We start from the raw sequence: 26,723 nt of genomic DNA on the forward strand, positions 1-26,723 counted from the left end.
ATGTTCTTACTGTTTAATGAGTACTAACAGTCAATCAGCATTATATAATCATGTCATTCATGCTCCTGTTATTACCCCTATTTATGTAATCCCCCCCTCACACAATACTCCATGTTTGGAGCCTGTGAGGCAACGTGAATAAATAAATAAATAAATAAATAAAATAAATTTTGGGTAACATTGCATTGATCTGCTAGTTTTTACACTCTTGTCACCACTCTGCCATTTAATGGTTCCTGGCATTGAAGGAAAAATGAAGAAGCACAAAGCGCTGCTATGTAAATTATTTTTGCGGCCCCTAAACTTCTTGTCCTCAGCGATGGCCTTCCAGGAAAATGGTGGCGGGGCTTATGAGTGTGCTGTGCGTTTCAGGTACTTTTTTCCCCTCATTATTTTGCAACCGCTGTACGAGACAGCTGGTGCAAAGTCCGTCTTATGAGAGTGGGGTTGCGTCTATCGAGATACCAAGCCTGACGCATGTTTTAAACGCTGTGGTGAAAACTGCCACCGTGCCACCGCCACCTCGACTACTCAGCCCGTTCTTGAGCTGCCGCCTCGTTCGTGAGGGCGCAGCTGGTCGGATTCTCAGTGTTCGCGGAGTAAAATGATGCACAAAGTGGATAGTTCCTAGTGCTGCATGCTTTCTTGGACAAGAGCAGCATTCAGCGAAGAGCTCGCCTGGACCGCACCATGGGACCTCACGGCACGACAGGCTACCGCCATTAATACATATGCTTGCACGCGCTAGCGTTCCTTACTGCTGCTGAAAAGGGCACTTTTCCACCGCGACAAAGACGAGTTGATGCAGCGCTTGTTAAAACTTACCTCGAGCTTCCCGGAGTCCAAGTCGGCTACAAACTTCTGAATGTACTGTGCACAGGTCATCCCTACGTGAACGGCCTGGCACTCGGCACAGTTTTGACGCCGGCACATGGGGCAGATGAAGGACTGTACTCCCTTCTTTCTGCGGAAGGCGTGGGAACACCTCTTGTCGAAACATTTAGAGTCGCACCAGTCGCCCTTCTTACGCAGATTTTTCAAAATCCTCGGTGGAACGGTCTGCGCGGAAAGAAAACGCACTGATTATTTGATATACCTACATACTGCTGATCGTGAATGTGACCGTACTGAGAGAAAAGCTTGAGACAACCGACTAGTGAAAAACTGTAGCCAAACACCACAGATCGGTAAGCAAGAGGCCCGGACGTTTTACACTGGAATGCTACTGCTAACCCAGAGGCTATATAGAAAGAAAAAAAAAGATTGCAGCCGATTGAGGTTACTTGGCCAAATGCGATGCATGTGTGCTGCGTCGCTTTAGTTCGCTTTCGTTTCGAGGCTAGGATTTCAAGGTCAGGCTCCATGCAAAGATCGCCGAAATCAGTGGTCGGGGACCTTTTTGGTAGCAGACTACAAAATTTCGCGATCGCTTAACGCAGCTTTTGAGGGCACTGCAATAAGCGTTGCGTTGTGGATCAATTGCGCACTGATGAAAGTTGATGAAGACGACAGGTAGAGTCACGGGAAACTTTTTCAGAGTACGGCAATTGTTTTCCCCCTGCCGCCGGCGTTGGAAGGTATGTGGCTACCACATCCCGTGTTGCCACAGCAGGCGGAACGATCCATAAAAGGTATACTGCACAGAGCGGCGCCCTTCTAACGGCTCTGGGCTGTCCTCTAGAGCCTGCATAAGTGCACAAGTTGCCGCTTAAACAGTCTTTAAAAATTCTCGTTTCCTGTTTAATGTAAGTGTTAGTCCACGATATTGTCGGTTGGAGCGTTTAAAACTATGCAGGGTTCTAGATTATCCCCTGAAACGACCCCTCCGTTGTGGTTTCCGAGCCAAGGAATTTGCACACAAGTTTGGGGCACGCTCTGCTCACATGAGCCGGGAAACTAATGAACTCCTTTCAAAATATTGAGTGGACATAAGACAGGGCAAGACGGTTCTCGAAGTGCAAACTTGAGCAAGGTGAGGGAGAGAAGCCTCGGTCTGCTGGCCACCGTTTCGACTCCTTGTCGAAACGTTAATCACCGCACTGAGGCTTTCTTCTTTACACGTGTTGTTGTGATGCGTACGAATTGTACACACAGAAACAAAACTGCACTGTCTTCTCGTTCAGTCTGCATTCATTAGGGTTTCTATTCTGTTGCCGCTGAAAGGCCGAGATTCTTTCCATTCTATCTTGCTCGAACGAAAGAAGCTCCGCAGCGTTGAACCATCGCCCGTAGTGTACCCTAGCTGTATAGAGTACGATGAGCGAGAACTAAAGGGATGAGAAGCTGGTTATTTGTATAAACAACCTGTCACAAGTCAGTGAAATCGCGGGGAAACGGTACACGTAATTAATACGGTGCGTATTACAGAAGGCTAATCATAAAGCGAAGGGTAAAGTGCAAAAAAAAATGAAAGAAGAAAGGGCAAAACGACGTCCGCGGGAATCGAACATCGGCAGAAGGCTTCCATTGAAAGCTGTTTGCTGTGAAGCTTAGGCTGGCCTCTGGCACCTTTACCGGCTAAAAGGCAAGAATTTATTCGTCATGAGAACAGCAAAAAAAGCAAAAACGAGACCCAATAACAAGGGTAAGGAACAGGCTAGCTACTGTCAATTGAAGCAGCGCAGCATGTGCCAGACTGATGGAGGTGTTCTTGCTAAACCAGCGACCAACGCCTCTCGGTCCTAGATCCAAAAGCTTCTCGTTCGTATGTTCGCCTTGTGACTAGCCAGAACCCCTGCACTAGACAATCCCGAAAGCCACAGCCGGCTCTCCTCCACTCCTTCCGTTCACGAACAATTCGTACGTAAAAAAAAAGCTTTGCGAATCTTGGTCTATAGTTTTCCAATACGGTTAAATGCAAAGCTTGACTGGTTCCATACTCGGTTTGTTTATTTTAAGCTGCTGAATAAAGAGATAAACTCCAAAGTTTTACCATACACTTCGTAGTAACATGGATGCATAAGCGTGAGACGTGAATGGGAAACGAAGCTTTGCAGTAGATACATAATCAAGTCGCGCGGCGTTGTTGCATCCCTTGAAATGTGAGTCTGCAGACTGCGCTCATGCAGAAGGATATGCACCGCGAACAATCATTCTTTACCACCGTAGCTGGAGTTTAAAATGAAGTAAAAAAAAGGCTGAGAGGCAGCACAAGTTCGTTACTGAGCTGGACGCTTACTTTATTGAGTTCTTCCTCCTGTAGAAGGCCTATGCATGGTTTCGAATCCGTCCGTGCCGGACATGACATGCCCCCGTAGACTGTGGCTTTTTCAAGATGCTCCTGGATGCATTGGCTTGGAACGCACATGCAAGCAGGCAAACGAAGTGCAAATAAGCAGTCACACCCTGTTAAAGTTCGCTACATTAAAGAAAAAGCTGGTGCGCCTCCATCACGTGGCCGCTGTAGCCGTTTGACACCGACTAAAAGCGCGTTCCCTATCGAAATTCATTTGCGGTAAGGCTAAATCTCGAGAAGAGCAGGCTGTAGTGTGGCCCTACAGTGGCCTTACACTCTCCTAACAGCTTATCATATGGCTTTCGGCAGCAACGCTGTTACACTGCGCTCGGTGTCTAATCACAGGTCTCTTTTGCACCCTCCACCGCGCTGCGCACAAGTAGTCTCATGCAAGCAGCCGGATCTCTTTCGGCTTAAACTTCATGCCTCTTCGCGCCTCTGATCTATTTATGTACCCTAAAAAAAAATTTGTCCACAAAAGAAGCAAGCCCATCGCACGGCGAAGTAAATGTCCATCACTACTCTGTAGGTGGGCTCTGGACAGATGTTCTCGGATGCAGGGATGCTCGCGGGCGCAGGGATTCGAAATTTTCGAGTCTTTTTTCGGCCTTTTCACAATAGCGGTATCTTTTTGTAGAGCGCGCCTTGCACACAGCCTCACCTGCCATCGCATGCTCCGCAGGATGCCGTTATGCGGTGATAAATTTACTAGTTTACCACAGATGTACAGCGTCAGGCGAGTTTTATGAAACTTCAAGGTGGTTATGGGGCCATGCTCCTGACTTTCTCGATATTGCACACATGCAGTGTAACGCAGCATTCAGAAGCACTTACCTGCACAAAGCGTGCTCGCACTCCTGAGCAATGTGGTCAGACTCTCGACGGAAGCACGCGTCGCAAAGAGGTATGTCCTTTGCCTGGAGCAGAAAATCAAAGGAAACGAAAGTTACTCTCATTTGTTGTCATTACCACGTGCTTAGAGATGTAAAATTTCCGTCAAATTTTGAGTGCTGGAAAAAAGCGCGGAAGAAAAAATTTATCGGAGGTTCTCGAAACATTAGGATGATACTAAAAACAAGAAAATTCAGATAATTATATCCACATACTCTGAAGTTGGACACCGAAAAGACGTTTTCATAGACTCTTGTTCACGTGCGACGTTCGCTCCGTCGCTTAGTGGCCAACCTCCAAGCAAGCGAAGGCGGCAGACGACGTGCACCAGCGACGCGCACAGCGGTCTCCGTGCTTGCGCACTCGAGCTTAGTAAACACGCCCGTAACCCGTTCTCTCTCTTAACATTTTGCGGGTGTGCTTCATAGCCAGGGCAAAAGAAACATTTTCTCTACGGCGGCGGTGTAGCGGCAGCAACGATGACCAAGCCGGCGTGCTTGCGGAGATTAAGTCACATCACGGATGCCTGCGCTCTCCGGCTCAGTAGAAACGCTCCCGTAACCTGTCACCGCGATCTACTTTGTAAGTGAGCAAACCATGATATGCAAGTGAGAACACGCGCCGCGAGTGTTTCTACACGTATATACATTTGGAGAGTAGCGGCACGGTGGATCGAGCGCCGGTATATACCTGAATAACACCATCTGCCGGGCTAGTTGGCTGCGATTCATATGTATCAGCAGCGCGAACACAATACAGGAAGATGAAGGAGAAGATAGTACAGAGCGCTGAACAAGAAATGTACTTGAATAACACCATGTGCGGGCTAGTTGGCTGCGATTCATATGTATCAGCAGCGCGAACACAATACAGGAAGATGAAGGAGAAGATAGTACAGAGCGCTGAACAAGAAATGTACTTGAATAACACCATCTGCGGGCTAGTTTGCTGTGATTCATATGTATCAGCAGCGCGAACACAACACAGGAAGATGAAGGAGAAGATAGTACAGAGCGCTGAACAAGAAATGTACTTGAATAACACCATCTGCCGGGCAGCGCTCTGTACTATCTTCTTCTCCTTCTTCCTGTGCGATGTCAGTGCACGTTAAAGATCCCCAGGTGGTCGAAATTTCCGGAGCCCTTCACTACGGCGTCCCTCATAGCCTGAGTTGCTTAGGGACGTTAAACCCCATAAACCAAACCAACCTTCTTCCTGTGTTGTGTTCGCGCTGCTGATACATATGGATCGCAACCAACTAGCCCGGCAGATGGTGTTATTCAAGTACATTTCTTGTTCAGTGCTCTGTACTATCGTCTCCTTCTTCCTGTGTTGTGTTGGCGCTGCTGATACATACGGCTCGAAGCGCACCTCTCCCTGCAGTGCGCCCGCTCCAAATGTTGTTAGCCCTCCGCAACCGACAAGCATATTGTTGCGGGTCTGCCTCACAGCTACAGCAAAGCAAATATTTTCTCTACGGCGGCCATGACCAAGACGATGCGCTTGTTGAGGCGAAGACATATCTCGGCTGTCTCGGAGGAGAAGCTATGTGACAAACCGGAAGCGGTCAGTGGAGCCTGATTGGCTAATCGGGGGGGACTTCTGGGTGACAAGCGAAATTTTCTGTTGGTGCAGTTTCGAGCGGCGAGGCAAGCGACGCGGCAAAAATGCTTCGCGCGACGGCGTTGCTCGTCGCCGTCGCCTTCCATGAGTTTTCGCGAACATGGAGCTAAGCCTTCATCTTGCCTTAGACCACTCGGACACAAAACAAGCGGGGAGTAATACACCTCCCTTCATTTCATGTGGACTACTTCCGTAACTCTCTCAGCGTTGCACCCACCTGGCGTACGAAACGGAGTATAGCTGCCGTCAATTGCGCTCACTAAGCGGGCTACTGTTGGCGGTATAGAATACGACATTGTGATAAGGCAAGCAGTAGAAAAAATCGTAAAAGATCATAAAGGACACTCACGTGGTCACTGCACACGTTGCGATGAAGTAGAGTATTCTGATCTAATTGCACTTCGTGTCTGTATCATCTCTTAGGGGCTATGAATATTTTCACACATGAGAAATAATAAGTGTTGCAATGTCGCCAAGGCCAGAAAGGGCTAAGAGCTCTTTTTCTTGAGCAAGCAATCCTTAGGCATATATGTGGGGTAGCAAATAAATAGCAGCTGTTTAGAAAAATCCAGTTTTTAATTTTTTTAAAACAGAAAGAAAAAATCAAAAACAGAAACACGCAACATTTTTCGTTTAGTGCTTCCTTACCAGCTGAAAGGTGTGCATGATGTAATGGATCAAAATGTTTTAAAACAGACTTCATATTACATTAAGCGCACTTTTTTCGGTTTCTGGTTTCGTTTATGGTGTTTAACGTCTGGTAGAGAGTCGGGCGAAGATCCGGGCGGAGGTCCGGTGGTGTACCGGCCCTACTCATGCCGTCGAGGGGGGGGGGGGGGTTGTGTGGATTATCGGGGGATAACGTCCCAAAGCGACTCAGACCATGAGGGACGCCGTAGTGAAGGGAGTAACGCAGGCAGAACTCTTGTTCGGGTCTGACGAAGAGACACAGAAACCCATACACACCCACAAACACCTACGCCCACACACAACCACACACTTGGCACAACAGACACCTGCCAGAAGCAGGCTTCAGACAAACACAACGGCTAAATGCGGAGAATGGCCGCTAAAGGTGCTAGCGCTCTAGAAGTACTCTCACACACCCCTAGCACAGGGCCATTTTCATTGTATCGATTTTGTTTTTGCTGAACCACATTTCAACGAGAACTTTGTTGCAATATAATGTAATATACTGGCGCGCCCTATGCGGCACACACGATGTCACAACCCCAGGCGCAGTGGGACCTGCGCAATATAGAAGTTGTCTTGCGGACTGGATGCTCAGCCAAAAAATGGCAGGTGCTTTGCTGTCCCTTCCACAGCAAAGCGGAAGTCGAGGCGAAGGTTGCGTGGCACATTGTTCGACACAACATTGCGCGAATTTTCTGAAGACACTGTCGTGGCCCAAACACCGACGCCACGAGTACGCGTGATTTTTTTTTCCCCCTCATTTGTAGCGTCTTATGGGTGCGCGTTTGAATCATCGAATGCCACCTTTCTGCACAAATCATTACAGAAAGTGTCCAGTAACTTTCAGACTTGAGAGTAAATGGTGTGTTGCACGATCTTATATGACACGCTGGTTAAAGGGTGCAGTAATTAAGAGCATGTAATGCCATAACTGAACGCAGGTATTTTCTCAGCATGAGACCTTTGACGAAATAAATAAATTACCTGATTTGGTGACCTTGACGACTCTCCATTCGTCCGGGCAGTTTCCTGCAGCAAGTGAACGTGTGAAAGCTGTGACCCGTATTCGGCATTGCCTTTATGGCAGGTAAGCCGGACGTACCGTCCTGAGCACGCCGACCAAGACAGACCCAAGAAAGAGTTAAGTAAGCCTTTTATTGCAAATTACGCAAATTCCGCGTCCAGTAGGCGCACCCGGCCTGGTCCCCTCAGTCAGTGAATACCTCAATCTGCAAACAAACCAGGTACACCACTGAATCGTGGAATTTACGTCACCTGGATCACTTTTCTTTTGTTAAAAAACCCTAGTTAGGCATCTATGCTTAATGGTTTATGGGGTTTAACATCCCAAAGCGACTCACGCTATGAGGGACGCTGCAGTGGACGGCTCCGGACAATTTCGACCACCTGGGTTTCTTTAACGTGCACCGACATCGGACAGTAAAATAATCTCTAGCATTTCGCCTCCACAGCATTACAACCGTCACGGCCGGAATCTAACCCACGTCTTTCGGGTCAGCAACCGAACACCATAACTACTGAGCCACTGCGGCTGCTGCCGCTATGCTCAACCATTGCATCACTGGCGTTATAGCCATTTCAGCCTATCAATGGCTCAAGACAGCAATAAACGCAGCTGTAAAAAGGTCACGTCTAGAGCTACTGAGTACGACGTAAACGTTGCAACGATTTCAGCTTTCGCCTCTAACAAATTACCGTGAAAAGGGAATTACACGTGAAAAATTTGTCCCCACTTCCGCACATGTGTATATACGTCGGAGCGTAAAACAAGCGCGGTAGAGCGCTTTTAGGCCCAGCTGTGGTGTGCATATTTCTACACCTGAGTCGTCAATATTTTGGCTTTTTTAGCGTTTGCAGAGTTTTTTTTTATCTTATTGTTCGTACAGCTTGCCCTCATTTGTCACCAACTTCTGATGCTCTCCTTATGTGACCACAAAGCACCTCGTGCTCCGAACGATTTTTTCTTTCTGATCCACATCTAGCCACTGCAAGTTGTCACTTGTGCATTACAGAAATGTCACAGAATTTTGTTGACCTGCAGTAAACTATTAGTGGGAGAAATCTATAACATTCTTATAATTTATTCGGAGCATAACATGGCGCTTTGTCGTCACACGAAGACAGCTTCACAAGTTCGCGACAAATCCAATCAGAGCAAGCTGCACAAACAATATGATGAAAGAAAGGTACAAACGCAAAAATTAACGAAAATAATGAGGGTGCAGAAGTCGAAACAGTCGTGCCGCAGCTGTGCTTAAAAGCAGTTTACCCCGCCAATTATAAGCATCTGTGGCGTCGGCCGCCAGTGTGTCTGCTCAGCTTTCGCGGTCACCCAATGCTGATGAACATTGAGAAAGAGGTTCCCGCGAAATATATGCCTTGGCCCTAAAGTTCAGACGAAAAAAAGAAAACGCACACACCTGCACTTTCTTGGATTGAGTGTGGCCTCGAGCACCGGAAACCGCGCCAGGATGCAATCGGTAGTCGCCAGCCGAACGACCGCTCTGGGGCATGTGCTCTGAGGGCTCTTCCACTGTGCCGGATCCGAACTGAAGAGAGCGACGAAAATACGCCATTACATGCGCAGGTAAAAGAACGCGAAAGAAGACTAAGGCTGGACGGTACATACTCGAGAAACATAGGAAAGTTCGTTTAAATTTCATCATCAGACCGGCTACGCCCTCTGCAGGGCAAAGGCCTCTTCTATATTTTGCCAATTAACCCTGTCCTCTGCCAGTTGCGGCCACCCTATCCCCGCAAACTTCTTAATCTCACCCGCCCGCTCAACTTTCTGCTGCACGCTGCTACGCTTCCCTTCCCTTGGAATCCACTCCGTTACCCTTAAGGACCGTCGGTTATCTTTCCTTCTCATTACATGCCCTGTCCAGGCCCATTTCTTCTTGATTTCGGCTGAAAGTCATCAACCCGTGTTTGTCCCCTGACCCACTCTGCCCTCTTCCTGTCTCTTAACGTTACACCTATCGTTTTTTTTTTTTCCATAGCTCGCTGCAGTGTCCTCTTCTGGTCACCGAGATCAGGCTGCACCCCAGGCCTGTTTGTGCGATTCAAGTTGAGCCCTTTTCATTAGCCTCCTCGTTCCTGCACCATATGTGAACACTGGTATGATGCAGCGGCTATATACTTTTGTCTGTGAGGTATATTGGTAAATTGCAATTAATGATCTGACTGAACCTGCCAAATGTGCTCCACACCATTCTTATTCCAGTTATTTCGCTCTCGTGATTCGGATCTGCGGCCACTACCAAATTAGACGTATTCGCTGACAACTTCCAGCACCTCGCTACCAGTTGTAAACTGCTGTTACATTCCGAGACTGTTGAACATTACTTTGGTTTTCAGCACATTAATTTTTAGACCCGCAGTACTTCTCTGCCTAACTCATTGATAATGTTTTGCAGTGCATCTCATGAGTGACTTGGCAAGGCAATGTCATCAGCGAATCCCAAATTACTAGGTATTCTCCATTAACTATTATCGCCTAATGTTTCCAATCCAGGCCTCTGAATACGTCCTGTAATCAGGCTGTGAATATCATTGGTGAAATCTTGTCTCGATGCCAGACACCTTTCTTATTGAAATTTTGTTGCTGACTTTCTGGAGCACGACGGTAGCTGTGCACCCGCTATAGATATCTTCCAGTATTTGTACATAATGCGCTTCTACACCCCAACTCCGCAATGCCTGCATGACTGCTGAAGTTTCTACTGAGTCAAATGCATCCTCGTATTCCATAAAACCTAATATATATGCGCATATCTCTACCATCTGATTGATAGTGTGAATACTGTCGAGTGCCCTTTAAGAAAGCCTGCCTGGTCATTTTGTTGATTGCAGTTTAAGCTTGTCCTGACTCTGTTAGCGATTACCTTAGTAAATTCCTAATAGGCAATGGACAGTAAATTGATCAGTCTGTAATTTTTCATGTCCTTGACGTCTCCTTTCTTATGGATTAAGATGATGGTAGCATTTTTCCAAGCTTCTGGCACGCTCGAGGTCACAAGGCACTGCGTATACAGTGTGGCTAGTTTTCCTAGTACAATCTCCCCTCCGTCCTTCAGCAGATCTGCTGTTACCTGATCCTCACCAGCTGCTTTCCCCCTTTTAATTGCTCCTAAAGCTTTCTTCTTTCTTCGTTACTGGCGGGATATCCCGTTGTTGTGAGCTACTTTCTCTCTCATTAACGTCCTGATTACATTTGCTACTGTATAGATTTGTGTGGAACTCTTTGGCTACTTTAACTATCATCCATATTGCTCATATTTCCCTCTTTGTCTCTTGATGATTACATCTGATTTTCGTCTATGCCTAGTTCCCTCTTCACGGCTTTTAGGCTACCTTTGTTCTTTAAAACGTGCTTGAGTTCCTCAGTCTTAAATTTCCCTGTTTCGGCTACCTTGCCCTTACTGACTTCGCAGTTTTTTAATGAGATTTTTCGTCTCCTTAGATGGCTTGCCGGTATCCTGTCAAACCATCCTACCGTCTACTTTTACTGCGCATTCCGTAATGACAATTGAGATTATCGTGCATTGCTTGAATGTCGTCGTCGTCCTCCTCCTCAGTTAAAGCCGAATATCTGTTCTGCAACGATATCCTGCATTCCTCTACTGTCCCTCTAACCACCAACTCGTTAATGGGCTCCCGCTTGACTAGTTTCTTCCGTTCCCTCTTCAAGTCTAGGCTAATTCGAGACCATCCTGTGGTCGCTACAGCCGCACCTTTCCTAGAACCTCCACGTCATGCACGGTGCCAGGGTGAGTGCACAGTATGAACTCTATTTCATTTTTAGTCTCGCCATTGGTCTCTTCCGAGTCAATTTCCTGTTTTCTCGTTTGCGGAAGGCATTCATGAGCCAAAAATTATTTGTATCAGCGAACTCTACTAATAACCTAGCACCGGGCCTCAGCTGCATCGCAGGTCTGTCCGCCGCCTAGGTCAGCTGATCCGCAGCCGCTGAGGAGTGAGGGCCGAGGGTTAATTGGTTTGTTCATGTTGTAGGTTGTAGCCAAGTACTACACCAGGGTGGTCAAATCCTGTTCTGCTAAGGGGAGTGCGTTGTCTGTTCTGGTCACCGAGATCAGGCTGCACCCCAGGCCTGTTTGTACGATTCCATCAATATGCGCAGATTTTTAACCCGGTGGAGAACTGCGCGTCACCGGGATTAGAGCCCCGGTCCTCTTGAACGCGAGATGGATGCTCTACCTCTACCCCATCGGCGCCCCTCCCGTTTAAATTTGCTTTACAATAAATTTCATTCGAGAAAAATATACTGACGGGACCAAATATATTTTGAACCTCGATTACGTGTCATTAGGGAGAGATTCACTTAAGGTTAAGGAATACATGTGCATAACTGAGCTCTTTAAATCGCGTTTTTCCCCAAAATTAATTCCGAATAGTATAAGATGACCGATAAGGTAGTGTTCACATTATACAATGATGCATTTCCCTCCACGCTGTGATACCTTACCTATCATGATATTGCTTTGGTTTGGTTGGTTTATTGGGGTTTAACGTCCCAAAGTGACTCGGGCAACGGGGGACGCCGTAGTGAAGGGCTCCGAAAATTTCGACCGCCTGGGGTTCTTTAACGTGCACTGACATCGCACAGTACACGGGCCTCTAGAATTTCACCTCCATCGAAATTCGCCCCCCGCAGCCGAGATCGAACCCGCGTCTTTCAGGTCAGCAGCCGAGCGCCGTAACCACTGAGCCACCGCGGCGGGTATCATAATATTGCTTTGTCAAGATCGCTTTTATCATTCCTATGTAATGTTATGTTGTTTGTAGGTTACTTCTATTTTCTTCACCACCTGTGGTGGTATTACGCATGCCTTTCCGTTTTCTACTCTCCCCCCGCCCTGCCCCCCCCCCCCCCCCCTCTAATATAAGAGACTATAATAAATAGCTTCTACTGGACTCGACATTTTTAATTATTTTTTGCTTACAAATATTTTTAAGTGCATATCAATGTACAGCAACGGTATTTTCCCGATTTGTTTCCCACGTCAAGGGCTCTCTTCTGAACAAAATGAAAAATTCGCTTTGCTGCTATTTTGCGATAATTCCACTTGTCCCATTTTTGTGCTTCCTGTGAAGAAATAATTAAAAATAAAAACTCGTGCAAACGCAGATGTTTTGGTTCACTATATAGAGCAAGCACGTAGTCAAATTTTGTGTGAGGAACCCGGGTGAGAGGTTTATTGGTTGAGAAGAAAATGTTGCATGGCGCCTCGAAAACACTGCTCTCAGAAACTGCAGTTCGAGGCTGGCGTTGAAGTTTGGTCGCGCAGTCGCAATCCTAAGATTTGCGTCGTATTTCTTTACACAGCAAGACTGAACAATTGCTTTCATCATAAAGATTACCCAACATCCTCTCCTGTCAACACCCCCCCCCCCCCCCCTCACTTTATCAATACGAGTCCCTTTGAAAACCAGCAAACGTCATGAGCAATACTCGAACTGTAGCCATAATGCCTCGAGAACAAGGTGATAAATGTAAACATAGGTGTCAGAAAAGGACTGCAATATCAACCTTTGGTTAAAATGAAAAGCCAGGAATGAAACAAAACATTGTCTTTTTGTCATCCATGAGGCGTAATTCCTTTGGCAAAGAACCAGCGCTCGGCTTCTGTGCAAAGCACCGTACCGCACAAGGTGCAGCCAGCTTTTTGTTTGACATGCATTAGATGCTATGGATAAAGATACGTGCGGCGAACAGAAAAGAGCTTATCATACTGGCAACGTCTGGCGTTCCGGCGCTCAATGACAGCTTCACGGTAGGCCCGCTCATCACCTTAAACATGAACAGCGACTGCACCTGCCCGTTCACCAAGAAGGCTTGCTACCGCAATGCGACGGTTCCTCATGTATGAGCACTATGCCCTCGCTCGAAGCAAACCTGGCAAGCGCTGTTGAAAAAAAGGCGCATGAATTTTCAGGAAGCGCAGAAGGCCACTTGCCAGTTGGTCATATACAGTACATCTTCCGTTTCAGTCTCAGTCGTAAAGAAGTCACTCACACCAGCGATCAACTTTCCGAGAATTTTCCGCGCCCCCGAAATGTAACCGCCAGGCTCCATGCTGCCGGCGCTGTTCGATTTTTGTTCGCGGTTACGCCCACGCCTCTCGTTCTTGCTCACCTGCAGATTAGGAGAGAAAGGAAAACAGAAGTTACTGTAGCCCATGTGCCTTTTATATGATTTTTATTGCACAGCCCACAGGAGCAGATAATTATACCATTTTCAATGTAAAATTCATAATACTGCAAGATATCCGAACGCGGTCACCACTGTAAACGAGACCAAAGGCAAGGTTTATTTGCCATTAATTTCGACCCACTTAAAGAGCCCCATCCCACTAAAGTGTAGCTGAGATTGTTTTTTCTCCGTGTCGCAGTACATGGTCCCGAAGGCATAGCTCCACTTACCATTGTCAGCATTACATGGACGATGTCGTTATACTCACGTGGTATCGGGCGTTTTAAATATAGTGGAAACTTGTCTGTCTAAACAAATGTAACATATAATTGGCTCTTTCCTATTAAATGGCGGTAGCCGTGCTCAGGGATGATACTGCGCTTGGCGACTGTTGCGTAGTGGTACCTCTTTCGACTCGTCCATCTCCCAGACAATCGGAAGAAAGGGCCGTATTCAAAGCGAACTTGGAATTGGCATGGTCAATACACAGTGCAAGCCAATGACAAAATGAAAAGTGCCCGCGTGTGTCTTTCATGTCCTTTTGTCATTGTGCCACGCGCTGTATATTCACCATGTAGAACCAGCTAACCTCGCTCTTGGAATTTGCCCGCTGACTAGCACTTCCAGCATAGCGAATATATTCTAGTCCATGAGGTTACGTCGCGCTCTTCGGCAAATTAACTTCAGGGTGACTGGAGTTAGCGCGCAGCGCGTTCCAAACTGCAGATAACATGGACTTCTGCAAGGTGTGGCTAGCACTCTGAACAGCTACAACGTATTCCAAAAACTGCCGGCACAGAAGACCAAATTCAAATTTGGCGGGCAGCACATTGGATAAGTCTTTGTTGCAATGCTCTCAGGCAGTGTATGTGACAGTTTAATTCACGCATTTCTCCGCTGGATTAATAAGAGCTTTCATCTCATTAGGGGACATATGGAGTCGATTGAACGTATCACGTTGCTCTTAAAGGTACACTGAAGAGGAATCTGAACTCGTCTTTTTGCCGTGGGAACTCGATCTACACCTTCCCAGCATCCTCAGAAACTTCGATTTATTGCCCTGTGCGGCCTATTTCCCTAATAAAATAGGATTAACGTCCGGCTCCCGCCTTTTTTTTTTTTAATTCCCCGCATACGGTAGGAGGAGCCGACCAACGCATGGAGTGCCTGTCAGTCGCGTGGTGACTTTGCTTTCGTTTTTATTTTGTTTCTTTTAGGTTTCCGTGAACAAATAGATCCAGACAGAGACTACATAGCTGCAAATTAGGCCCATGGAAACAAAAATACGCGTGTTCTCTTTGCTTTTGCCGATCACTTCGTAACACTCCGCCGATGGCAGAGCAGCAAGCCGCCACGGGACTGGGTGTCTCGTTCCCTGTGTCCCGTCTTAAGCGCCCTTACATCCTCCTCGTCAATACATACCAACTAGCCATCAGCCTTCTGAAAATATGTCGTTTTGTGCTCGAGCAGACCGAGAAAAAGCATGTTCAGAAAAATAACTTTACAAGGGACGTAAGTGGCGTTACTGAGTCTCGTGTCCACGCTATTTATCTCAAAGTGATCTATAGCACCAGCTACCCCAGTTACAACCAGCAAAGAAAACGCCGTTCCGTGTGCCCAACTTGCGCTCTCATTAATATTTTAAAGTAAGTACAATTAGCCGTGTCTTGAACACAGAGGTAATAACGCTGTCCTTCAATGAACGAGGTTACATTTCTCATCACACTGGCGACCTTACAGAGCCCTGATGAACAGACAAAGGGTCAACGTAGTGATATACAGCCTGGCGATCTATTACGCGAGTGCCGCGGTAATTACTCCCAAGTCGCATTTCATACCGTGGGTTCCGGCGCTGCACTTTCCTCCGGGACATCGATGCCCTTGTATTGGGCGCAAGACTGGGACTCGTGACACGCCTTGCACGAGACGCAAGTCCAGTGTTTGCAAAGCTCGCATTGAGCCGCCGTCGCCGTCTTGAACACGTATGCGTATCCGCTGCATACATTGAAGCGACACTCCACGATCATCCCTTCTGCATCGTCGCCTGCAGCCGGCTGCTCCTGCTCCTCAACCTCAGCTTCCTCGCTGTCCTCCTGCAACACAAATTACAGCCGTTGTAGACCGCAGAAATTCTCCTGCACGTACGGCGCCATTGTACGGCACCGGCAAAGCGCTGATCCTTATCTGCTCTCCTTTTGGCGTCTGGAAACGGCCACAAACCAGCCTGTTATTTTTCACTGCAGTCCTGCTACGCCTAGCGCAATCGCGTGAACAGCAAACTTGTCTTACTTTATCTCCTCTGCGCACTGTCCCTCGATACCAGGCACTTCCTGGGGCATATATGCGACGTATACGCATGTTGCGGATGTCTGCTACACATCTGTCGATTGCCGTCTGACTTCCAATGTTTTGGGAAAGTCAGTGCAATCAGTAAAATTCAAGTAAAAGAAAGAGGTGCACGATCAAATGAAGAATTTGCGTGAGATATATGCGACCTCAAGGCCAACGTTACTGCTCGAAGTGACTGGGATATTGTGCCTGCAGTCGCTTACCTCCGATTGCCTCCTCGGCTTGTGGACAGGTGGAGCTACGTTGTCTTTGTTCTCCTGGTATTGCGCACACGTCATAGATTCGTGCACGGCCTCGCAGTTAATGCAGGTGTAGTGGCCACAAAGAGGGCAACGAAACAGCGCATCTGTCTTGTCGACAAACGCCTGACCATTACATCCGACAACCTTGCACTGAACCAGCTTTTCAGAGGACTCGTCGTCAGTTGTAACAGCCTGCAAAAATAAGAAAAAAACAGATGAACTGCCGCGTAACGCCAGCAACATAAAAAAAAGCCTACCACTTTGAGTATCAAGAAAATTCCAGTATAGTTATCGAAGCGTATGGTAGTACGATGCTTGGAGAGCTTAATTCTGCACTATAAATTCCGCCGCTCTTCATGTGCTCGCCTATGTCCCTGGTAACGGTGTAGATTGAGACTCGTTCCTTTCACCTATGTGGGAGGTTGTCTCTAGACGCTAATCGGAGTCCCTGACGCGTACCGGAGCATATCATTAGCATGCTGTATGCGCAAGTTCGACTGAATCTGAGCACTTTAACCAGAACGTCAAAGCGGCGCAAGCAGCAGCTGATGAGGAATCCACACTGTATGACAGACAGTGTATCTATGCGTGTTCAGTGCAGCGCCGGCTAAATTCTCTGCATTTCATTAAAGAGTCTCTCTCTCTCTCTCTCTCCCACATATGTAACCAATGATCCGAAACAGATCACTCAAACGGCACTTTCTCGTCACCCCGCACGAGTCATCAGCTCAAAACAATTTGGCATAAGTGTATGTGCTTAACATGCACTGCATGAGTGCACAAGCAAAATGGGTTCTTTGTATAATGCAAAGGCAATATTGACTGAGCGAGGCATACGGCTACCTCTACAAGCAGAGCTGCCGATCATATCCGCCATATGCTTCTGAACTTCACTGCAAAAAGCTGTATCGAGCAAGCGCCACCTTGGACGTCCACATGAGTGGGGAGGACGTGTTGGATGCAGTATGAAATATTTTGTCTTCCTTCTTTTAAAACTGAAAATTACCCGAGGATTTGGTTTGGTTTGTGGGGCACTTAACGTTTCAAAGCGACTCGGGCTAAAAGGGACGCCGTAGTGGAGGGCTCCGGATAATTTCGACCACCTGGGGTTCTTTAACATGCGCTGACGTCGCACAGTACCCGAGTCTAGCATTTCGCTTCCATCAAAATGAGACCGCCGAGATCTGGATTGAACCCGCGTCTTTCGGGTCAGCAGCCGAGCCCCATAACCGCTGAGCCATCGCGGTTGCTAAAATATTTGAAGGCAAAAGAATGCCAGGCTCAGAAGATAGAGCCCCGACTCTTACAAATACAGGATAATGGAAATATGGCGAACGGACCTCCCTGCCGCGGACTGAACACATCATTATGTCCGACTCATATGTCTCTTTTCTACAAAAAAAAAAGCTATGTTGTTTCGGAAGCCTTTTTCAAAAATGACATGTACAGGGTCTGTTCTGAAAGTAGTAGGACTGGTTTTTTCCTGGGCGAACGGGCGACGAGAGGTGGTCTTCGCGTGCAGGATCGTTGAAGGGGGATATTGGGAATGCTGGGGAAAATCGGCAGTCGGCTCTCGGCCGTTGAAGAGAGGAGGTCGCTTGTACTGTGAACCCCTGTCGAAACGTCTCGTCACGCAGAATCGTCGAGTGTTTACTGGATCAGCGATACGCGATCAAATTTTGAGTAAATCTTCGTAAAACGGGCAAAGAGACTCACAACATGATTAAAGGGAGACTGAGGCGGTTTTCGAATCAGCTAATTTTTTAGGGTTTTGAAGTAGTGTCATTGCTGATCACGTCTGTGAAATTATTTTTTCGATTTTGGCCAAAACAGTGACGCAATCACCAATTAAAAACGCGATGTTTAAATCTCCCGCGCCGCGCGAGACCGCAGGAGAGGAGAACAGCGGAGAGGGAAACCTCGTCCATGTCGGCCAACGTGACGTCACGTTGAGGAGCCGGGGATACTTCGGCGCACCCGAGAGAGCTTTCAGCGCGCGTTGTTTCTCGTGCTGCATGCGTTGTTCCTCGTACTGCGTGCGTTGTGACGTACAAAGCGTGTCAGCCGACCTTGAGAATCAGATTCAACTCGAGGTACTACTCTGCTTTCGTGTCCACGAACAACTACGCCCGCGACTGTGTCGTCTTCCACTGTTTTCCGCAAGATCATACGCTCGCAGCGCAAGCGCTCGCTGCTTTGACGAAGAATTCAAGCCAACCAAAGCAAGCGTACTCTGCTCGAAGCACTTTCGTGAGACCGGCTACATGCAGAGCTTGTCCCTAATGTGATCTCTGGAGATTTTGGTCGCGGCTGAACCATGACGCAGTTCCTTTCATTTCCTCCCGCATGAGAGGCGTGTCACCATTTCGAAGAAGCGCCTCTTTTAAAAGCAGAAACATGCTCACTAGAAACATGCCCCTGCAGAAACCTAATAGAGGCTCAAGCATGTGTTGCTCTTCTCAGCTTATAGGTGCGGCCAGACCACCTGAGGCGTGCTCAGCAAGGCCCGGTTAGTGATTTTATACTCGGTTCGACGTGTCCAAGCAAGCAAGCAAAGCAAAACACAATAAAGCAAAGCGAGCATCGAAGCTCTTCATATGCGGCATCTCGTTTAATCGTATCTAAGCGATTAAAATGAAAGCGTTCGACGTTCTGATTTCGGATGCAAATTTAACAGAGAAATGAATGCCAACCAAGTTTTTGCAAGAAAACATCAGAAACCGATCGGTTTCTTCTTCAAGTTGTGGCAGCGAACGAGTTGCAGCTAGCTTGGCTTTTAAACACACATGTAGTTGGCCACTACTTCACTGAACCTAAACTGCAAATCTAGGAAGGGCGAACGTTTCCGAGGCAGCGATTAATATCTTCTGGCATCTGCTGAACGCGCCACGAGTGAAGCAGCAGCCTTGTGCTCGTATTTAGCTTGGTTTACAGCGCACAATGATTCCTTCAATATCCTGTGGTCACATGCCTCGCAGTGCTTGGCCACTGCGCTTCGCTAATTTTGACATCAGCTTTGTGCTGCTTCATCGTTGCCTTGAAATACTTTCTTGCCCCAACCTACGCCGGCCGGGTAGTGGGAATAGGATTTTTTGTACACAGCGCTTTGGGTCTTTTCTTTAGGATGACGCTCTTTCGGGCGAGCCAGGAGGCGTCCGGTGGTGGTAATTGACTTGAGTATTGTTCGCACCCCTTCCTTTCCGAGAATACCAGCCGAGGTTGTGCTGGCACCTTTTACGAATGGTCTGCGTACTTGTCTTTCACGCTAGCGTATGCTTGTGCTAGGCGTAGAATTTTTTGCTCGTATCTTTTTTGCTTTCAGGTGATACGTGGAATGAACAAACTGTAGTATCCTTTTCTTTGGAGGTCAGTAAAAAAATAGTCGCCATATTCGCTTTTACAACGCCACGGAAAGCTGCGATCTGCATTCAGCGCAGCGCCGGATCCGCATCGGCAGCTTCTCCAGTCCTCAAAGTGACGTCACGACCTCTCTTGACCAATCACGGGCGGCGGCGCGCCGCGCGGCGTGCCCCGCGGCACAGGCCGCATATTTCTGCTAAAAAAGGCAATTCGCGCTTGTTTTTGCCTTATTTGGATGCGATATTCGAGCATACAGCATGAAAAACTATAGGACGCCGCTGCCAGCCGGATTTTCAAAAAAAGTGCTTCAGTCTCCCTTTAAGGAGGCCTACGGTGACGCTTCCATGGGTAGATCAGGGGTTTTTTGAGTGGCACAAGCTTTTCCGAGAAGGTAAGGAAAGTGTGGAGGAAGACGACCGCTCCAGACGCCCTTCGACCAGAAAGACCAACGAAAATGTGTAGCGAGTGAAACATTTACTTAACAGTGATCGTAGAATGAGTATCAGAATGATTGCTGATGACTTGAGCATTCCTCAAACCCAAATTTTTGAGATCGTGACAGAAAACTTATCCATGAGGAAAGCGTGCGCGAAGTTGGTGCCGGGAGTGTTGTCAGAGGAGGAAAAGGCCAACCGGTAGAATCTTCTTCATCATGTGAATGAGGACCCCGATATTTTGCCCAGCACAAGGCGGCAACGCTGCCTCAGCCCCCCTACAGCCTCGACTTGGCCCCGCCAGACTTTTTTCTATTCCCGAGAACAAAATCGACGCTCGAGGGGGAACATCACGGATCGGTAGAGGTGGTTCAACAGGCCGTGACGAGGGAACTAAACAGCATTCCGGTCCAGGCGGTCCTGGAGGCGAACGAAAACTGTAAAACTCATTGGCAGCAGCGTGTACGTGCGGAAGGGGTCTACCTTGAAAAATTGTAATCGTTTGTAGTATTCTCTTGAATAAATTTTGTTTAAGAAAATGAGTCCTACTACTTTCAGAACAGACCATGTATGCTCATCAGCGGTAGACCTCACAAGTCATGGCGTAATAACAATGCAGATTTTTTTTTTTTTTTGCAGTCTGTTTGCTTAGTGAGTTAATTTTCAGATAAAGCAAGTTTCGCACAAAGAGGCCTTCCACCAAGACCTCAGGATAAGTGAACAACGGCTGATTATTTTGAAAACGACACAGCGAATTCATCGAGTTCAAGCAGGCCCGGCACACCTTAAAAAATACAGGATTCTCAAAAAAAGAACTGCACAAGGGTCGGGAGAGGCCTCAGGCCGCTACCCAACGTTTCGACAAGAAGAATTGTCTTGTTTCAAGAGGACGTTGGCTGGCGGATCGAGAGTCCCATTCCCTTATTCACTTCCTTTCGAGCAGGCACAACAGGTATGTACGAGGGTAATCTTAAAAGTAAGGTCTCCGAAGGGCTGCGGCCGCAGGGAAACTATTTGCGTGGCTGCTCGCCATACTGCTGTGTTCATTGTTCCCCGTCTTCCAAACAAGCCATGACTCAGCGCGGAAGGGACTGCGAGTCTTGGCACGGCAGCCATTTGAATTGGACCTCCCGTTTGTCGCTACCGCCAGGTGCGAAGTTCGCGCAGTTATTCGATTTTTGAACGCAAAAGGCGTTACACCAATCGAAATTCATCGCCAGCTGACGAAAGTGTATGGAGAGTCGTGCATGCATGTTAAAAACGTCCGCAAGTGATGTAGGGAGTTCGCAGCTGGGCGTACTGAAATTCACGAGGAAGAAAGAAGCGGGAGACCGTCAATTCCTGAAGAGACAGTCACGGAGATCGAAGAAATGATGCGGCAAGATCGGAGGATCACACTCGACGAACTCTGCATTTTGGTTCCTGGCGTTTCTAGAAGCACTAGTCATAGGATTTTGACAGCAAAGTTGAAATATCTGAAGGTGTGCGCAAGAAGGGTTCTGCGAATGCTCACAGACGACTATCAACGGCAACGCGTTGACTCCTCCCGCGAATTTCTTCTCCCTTACGGAGATGAAAAGGAGACCTTTTTGGATTCTTTCTTACGGGTGACGAAACCTGGGCATTCCACTTCACACCTGAGACCAAACAAGAATCACGTGAGTAGCGGCACTCCTCTTCGCCCAAGCTGCGAAAATTCAAGCGAAAACAGTCTGCCGGCAAAGTCAGTCTGCGGGTCAAACGCTTCCTCAATGGCATGGCGGCGAGCTGGTATGAAATGGGCGCACAAAAACTGCCCCAGCGTCTGCAAAAATGCCTAGACCATAACGGCGATTATGTGGAAAAGTAGAAGAATGGTCTGCCTTTTAGGTGATTTGTAAATTGCTTAAAATAAACATTTTTTTTTTCGATTTATAAAAGAACTGGAGACCTTAATTTTGGGAAGACCCTCGTACTTGCCAGCTCAATGAGAGGAAAGTTTATCACAAATGGCACCGGCATATCGCGCTTCTGGTGGTACAAAGATGCTAAAGTATCGCTGTAACATCACGAAAGTAAACCAGTAGAGAATCACTATCAGTGACTGGCAAATATACCCTAAAAAGCACGGGATGCGAATATATCGTTGCGTTTGTAATAAGAGTGCCCGTGTACGAGACGAGCTGGCCACGGGTATACGTGCTGTGCCTGCGCGAAGCTGCGTTTTCAAACGCCTTATAAGTCAAGCGGTGATTACGGTGAAGATTAGAATCCAAACCTGAAAAAAAAACAGCCATAACATAAATGCTTGCTAATCCGCTAGCACAGTGCGAGCAATAAGTATGCTATGGGAAGAGTTTAAAGAGAGGAACATTATTTATATTGACAGTAATTCTTAATGTTCATTTGCGCCTGCACTGAAAAGAGGTACACAGTTCAAACTCACAGGCAATGCCGCTGTATGAGATGCTTGTCTTGGTGACTTGTCCAGCTCCGCAGCGCGAGGGGTTGAAAACGTGTTTTTCTGGGCCTGCAATGAAAGTGTTTGCACGTATCAGAAAGCAGCATAACTAGGTATGCAGCTGTCATATTACGCCTTTTGCAGCCCATATTCTCAGTCGACAGGCACCCAGTTTTTGTGTACAGTGCTGAAACTTGCGTAAAACAGCGTTCACTAATGCATTATTAGCACCATTCAGAACGGCTATCCAGCCGCCGCGGTGGCTGAGTGGTTATGGTGCTCGGCTGCTGAGCCGAAAGACGCGGGTTCGATCCGGCCGCGGCGGTTGAATTTCTTTGGAGGAGAAATTCTAGAGGCCCGTGTACTGTGCGATGTCAGTGCACGTTAAAGAACTCCAGGTGGTCGAAATCTCCGGAGCCCTCCACTACGGCGTCTCTCATAGCCTTAGTCGCTTTGGGACGTTAAACCCCATAAACCAAACCAGAACGGCTATCCAGCAGGAAAGAACATTTATACCGCCTCGCTAAGTTTTCACCGTCTAACGCGCGATGGTACGTATAAGTTAGCTTTGACGATTATGTGACTGCCTTACAAGTAGGATTGACTGTCTTTATGTTACCACCTATTCTAAAAAATTATGTTACAAAACTGACGTGTTATACACCCAAAAAATGACCCTTCTATTACAATATTCATCCGGTAACCATATGCCTAACGATCTTTGTGCAATTGTTTTGAATTCGTTCGTTGAAAGCTTTTTCTCGAGTTTGACTTTTGTTTCCCGACATACCGCACCATTGATTTTACATCCCGGTGCATAGAAATAATTAGTGGTATTTGAGGATAGGAAATGGCGCAACAACTGCCTCATCTCGATGGACACCTCAACCGGGCCGTAAGGGAAAGAAGGAAGGTGGGAGTGGAAGAATAAAGAGAAAGACATTCTGTAGTGGAGGGCTGCGGAATAATGTCAACCACTTCGAGATCTTTAATGCGAATCTACAACTGTTGATGTCCCTGGCGTAACTAAATTAATAGAATCTTTGAAAAACGAATCTTCCCTCAGGATGTGATTCAATTAGCACTAAGCTCTTCAACAATACTCGCGCTTAGTACACAATTATACTAGCAAAATTCTCTCAATAGACACTCTACCAACTAGTCTCACCATTGACTTGAAAACTGGGAAGTGCCCGGTGGTAAGCTCTCGTCTCTAAATTTCAGTACCATTTCACTCACAGCACAAACCGCACACGGTCAAGCATGTAATTTTCAAGAATCGAGGTCCCTTCTTCGAAGACAATTAATGTTTTGCGTCTGCTAGGCATAGTTTGCGTACAACTTATTCATATGAAACTCACATTCATTCACTGGCAAGTTACACAACACACTGGGCAAGTAATCTAGCGCAGACTGCGTTTCACAGCACAGCGATTGGTTGAAGGCTCCCGTTCGGCGTGAAATGCGGCGTCCCGTCGGCGGCGTCCAGCTTTGAGTAGCGAAACTCCGGATTTGTCGGAAAGGCTTGATACCACACGTGGAGCGGCTGAACTGATGGTTTGGTTTGGTTTATGGGGTTTAACGTCCCAAAGCGACTAAGGCTATGAGAGACGCCGTAGTGGAGGGCTCCGGAAATTTCGACCACCTGGGGTTCTTTAACGTGCACTGACATCGCACAGTACACGGGCCTCGAATTTCTCCTCCAAAGAAATTCAACCGCCGCGGCCGGGATCGAACCCGCGTCTTTCGGGACAGCAGCCGAGCACCATAGCCACTGAGCCACCGCGGCTGAACTGAGAAGTGATTAACATTACATAAACTGCGATTACGAGGTCGCAGCTTGACTCAGATGTCATTACGAAATATAAGTATGTACTATAGGAAATGAATTTCGCTGAAAAGAAAATTTAGGTAATTAGGATTAGAACCCCTGACCCTTCGAATGCGAGCAGAACATGTTGCCCCTAGGCTACGCATGCACATTCGGAAGGCTTCGTTAAAGCGGGGTTTTATTTGTCTGTCGTGTGGAATTTCACATAATATTGTAACGTGGCGGCCAGCCGAAGAATGAGGCGTGGTGAACGATGGACAAGAGATGATTTAATGGCCGCTGGCCTAGCGCGAGCGCTCCGTCCCGCGCCACTGCCAGCTTCGTCTTCTTCGTAACATTACCCGGAACCACCGAGCGATCGTCCCGATCGTAAACAGAAGAAGAAGTCGATGAAGGCATGGGCGAAACGATGATGGGCTTCCAGATGAGAAAGAAGTGGCAAGGTGATGAAATGCTGGCCGCCACGGTGAATGAGAGGATCAAAGAATGAGTCCCGGTCCACGAAGCATCCGGGCCGGAGGGTGCCAGGAGCTGACGGCCGAGGTCCGTGGACGCACCGGACGGCAGGGGCAGGGGGGCGGTGTCTTCACGTGTGGGTCTTGGGTCGGTCGGGTCTCGGGTCGTCGTGTCTTGTGGTCCGGGCGGGGGACGGGGCTGGGGTGAGCGGCGAGGTCGGTTCAGGTCGGGCGGGCTGGGGCCGGGCGGGCGCGGACCAGGCACGCACGGCCGACGTCCACGGCAGGCGCAGGACACCGAAGCTCCGGGACCAGGATGGCGATGAAGGGACCCCAGCACCTCACACCAAATGTAACGTGGAGGCCAGCCGAAGAATGAGGCGTGGTGAACGATGGACAAGAGATGATTTAATGGCCGCTGGCCTAGCGCGAGCGCTCCGTCCCGCGCCACTGCCAGCTTCGTCTTCTTCGTAACAATATGGTAGCTTACGACTATATGCTAATTAGTATGCGTGCGATTACAGAGGCACTAATTAAGGGAATAGTGATTGAGCGAGCAGAAGAGTGCATGTTGTTGAGGGGGTGACTATACGAGAACGAATATATGCTTGTGTAACGTAATACTGATGTATCACGAGATCTGGAAACGTTAGTGCAACATGTGATCAATTGATATGCTAATGAGATCAAGTGGAGTCATTAACGGGACCCATTAACTTATGTTAATGACCTTCCTGCTACAGTATATTAAAGCCCATCTTTCTGCAGACAACTGTGTGAATTTATGAGAAATAAGACTCAGTAATGAAGTCAACATTCTTCGAACTGATCTGAATCTTCTCTAACTGGCGCAGAACGTGACAAATGAAATTAAATATCAATAAATGTAAAACGATGTACAACAGGACGGGTGCTACACTTACAACTGAATGAAAACGAATAACGAAAGAAACGCAAAAAGGTCCCATCAATAAGCAACAAAACGCATGCTCAAATCTTGATAGAATGAAAAAAAAAACACCAACAATGATAACCTAAAGATCAATCAGCAAAAGAAAAAGAAAGAAAGAAGGAGAAAAGAGAAAGAGTGAACGCTCAAGAACACTGGTGTGCAAACTTAAAGGGGCCCTGCACCATAATCTGAGTGCATTGTTTTGCTTCCTTGTTGTAATTGTTGAGTTATGGCGACGCTATTACCACCGGTCATAACGCGCTTATTTCTGTATTTAATATTTTAATTTGCTCGAGAACCAAAATCACGGCACTGACGGCGTCGGCACACAGCGGTGGTCTTTTGCATTTTTGCAGCGGATATGACTTCAGCTGGCGGGCGATTATGATTGGATGAACAACTAATAACAAGCTAAATTGTGTTCGTGAGCAAAAATATGTTATGTTTTGTTGTGTCCTTTTATATTAAATTGAAAAAAACTAGCATCTTTTCTTACGCAAAAGCATTTCAAACCTTGTTAGAAAAAAATTACCGACGATTACGTTACTTCCTAATGCGAAATTTGAGCGCAGCAAATAAGCTGTTTCACCTTTTCGATAGTGAGTCAACCCCAGCTGCGGAGTTGGTTTCAGGGACAACGCCGCCGATGCCGATACCCTCTTCCGCAGCGCTAAGAACCAGGTCTAGCCGTGGGAAGGTGGTCACGTATTCGTCGACGTGCCGGGGCCTACGTGAAATAACCGGCGCGTCGGCAACTGAAGAGCACCCTATCCGCCACACAAGAACAGGGGGGGGGGGGGGGGGCCTTTCCTCCTCTTTCTGCATGGCGGCGACGGTGTTCTATGCAGTCACGTTATCTTGACTCTCTAGCGGCGTCAGCGGCATCCAGCGGTATCAGTCGGTCGCTGCTAGCGCTGGGGGGATGAAAGGGGGGCGGAGCTGGTTACGAGGCCGACGACAACGCCGACGACGACGCGAAAC

General features: G+C 47.6%; 1 protein-coding gene across 3 annotated transcripts in view; it reads right to left on the bottom strand.

The window, feature by feature from the left end:
• Positions 1-26,723, bottom strand: part of LOC149350035 (uncharacterized) — a 55,347-nt gene that overhangs the window by 16,616 nt on the left and 12,008 nt on the right. For 2 of the 3 annotated variants that reach the window (XM_089579043.1, XM_089579044.1), the window contains 9 exons: positions 22,490-22,573; positions 16,232-16,462; positions 15,518-15,772; positions 13,503-13,622; positions 8,884-9,012; positions 7,427-7,471; positions 4,070-4,152; positions 3,179-3,293; positions 826-1,059 (listed from right to left, as the gene is read on the bottom strand). In XM_089579043.1, coding sequence (XP_089435169.1) covers positions 826-1,059; positions 3,179-3,293; positions 4,070-4,152; positions 7,427-7,471; positions 8,884-9,012; positions 13,503-13,622; positions 15,518-15,772; positions 16,232-16,462; positions 22,490-22,573 — 1,296 coding nt within the window. The remainder of the gene's footprint in view (positions 1-825; positions 1,060-3,178; positions 3,294-4,069; positions 4,153-7,426; positions 7,472-8,883; positions 9,013-13,502; positions 13,623-15,517; positions 15,773-16,231; positions 16,463-22,489; positions 22,574-26,723) is intronic. The other variant, XM_089579046.1, reaches the window with a different exon arrangement.

This window comes from Amblyomma mixtum, chromosome 3 (assembly GCF_055824585.1).
Source record: "Amblyomma mixtum isolate Tamu chromosome 3, ASM5582458v1, whole genome shotgun sequence".
NCBI lineage: Eukaryota > Metazoa > Arthropoda > Arachnida > Ixodida > Ixodidae > Amblyomma > Amblyomma mixtum.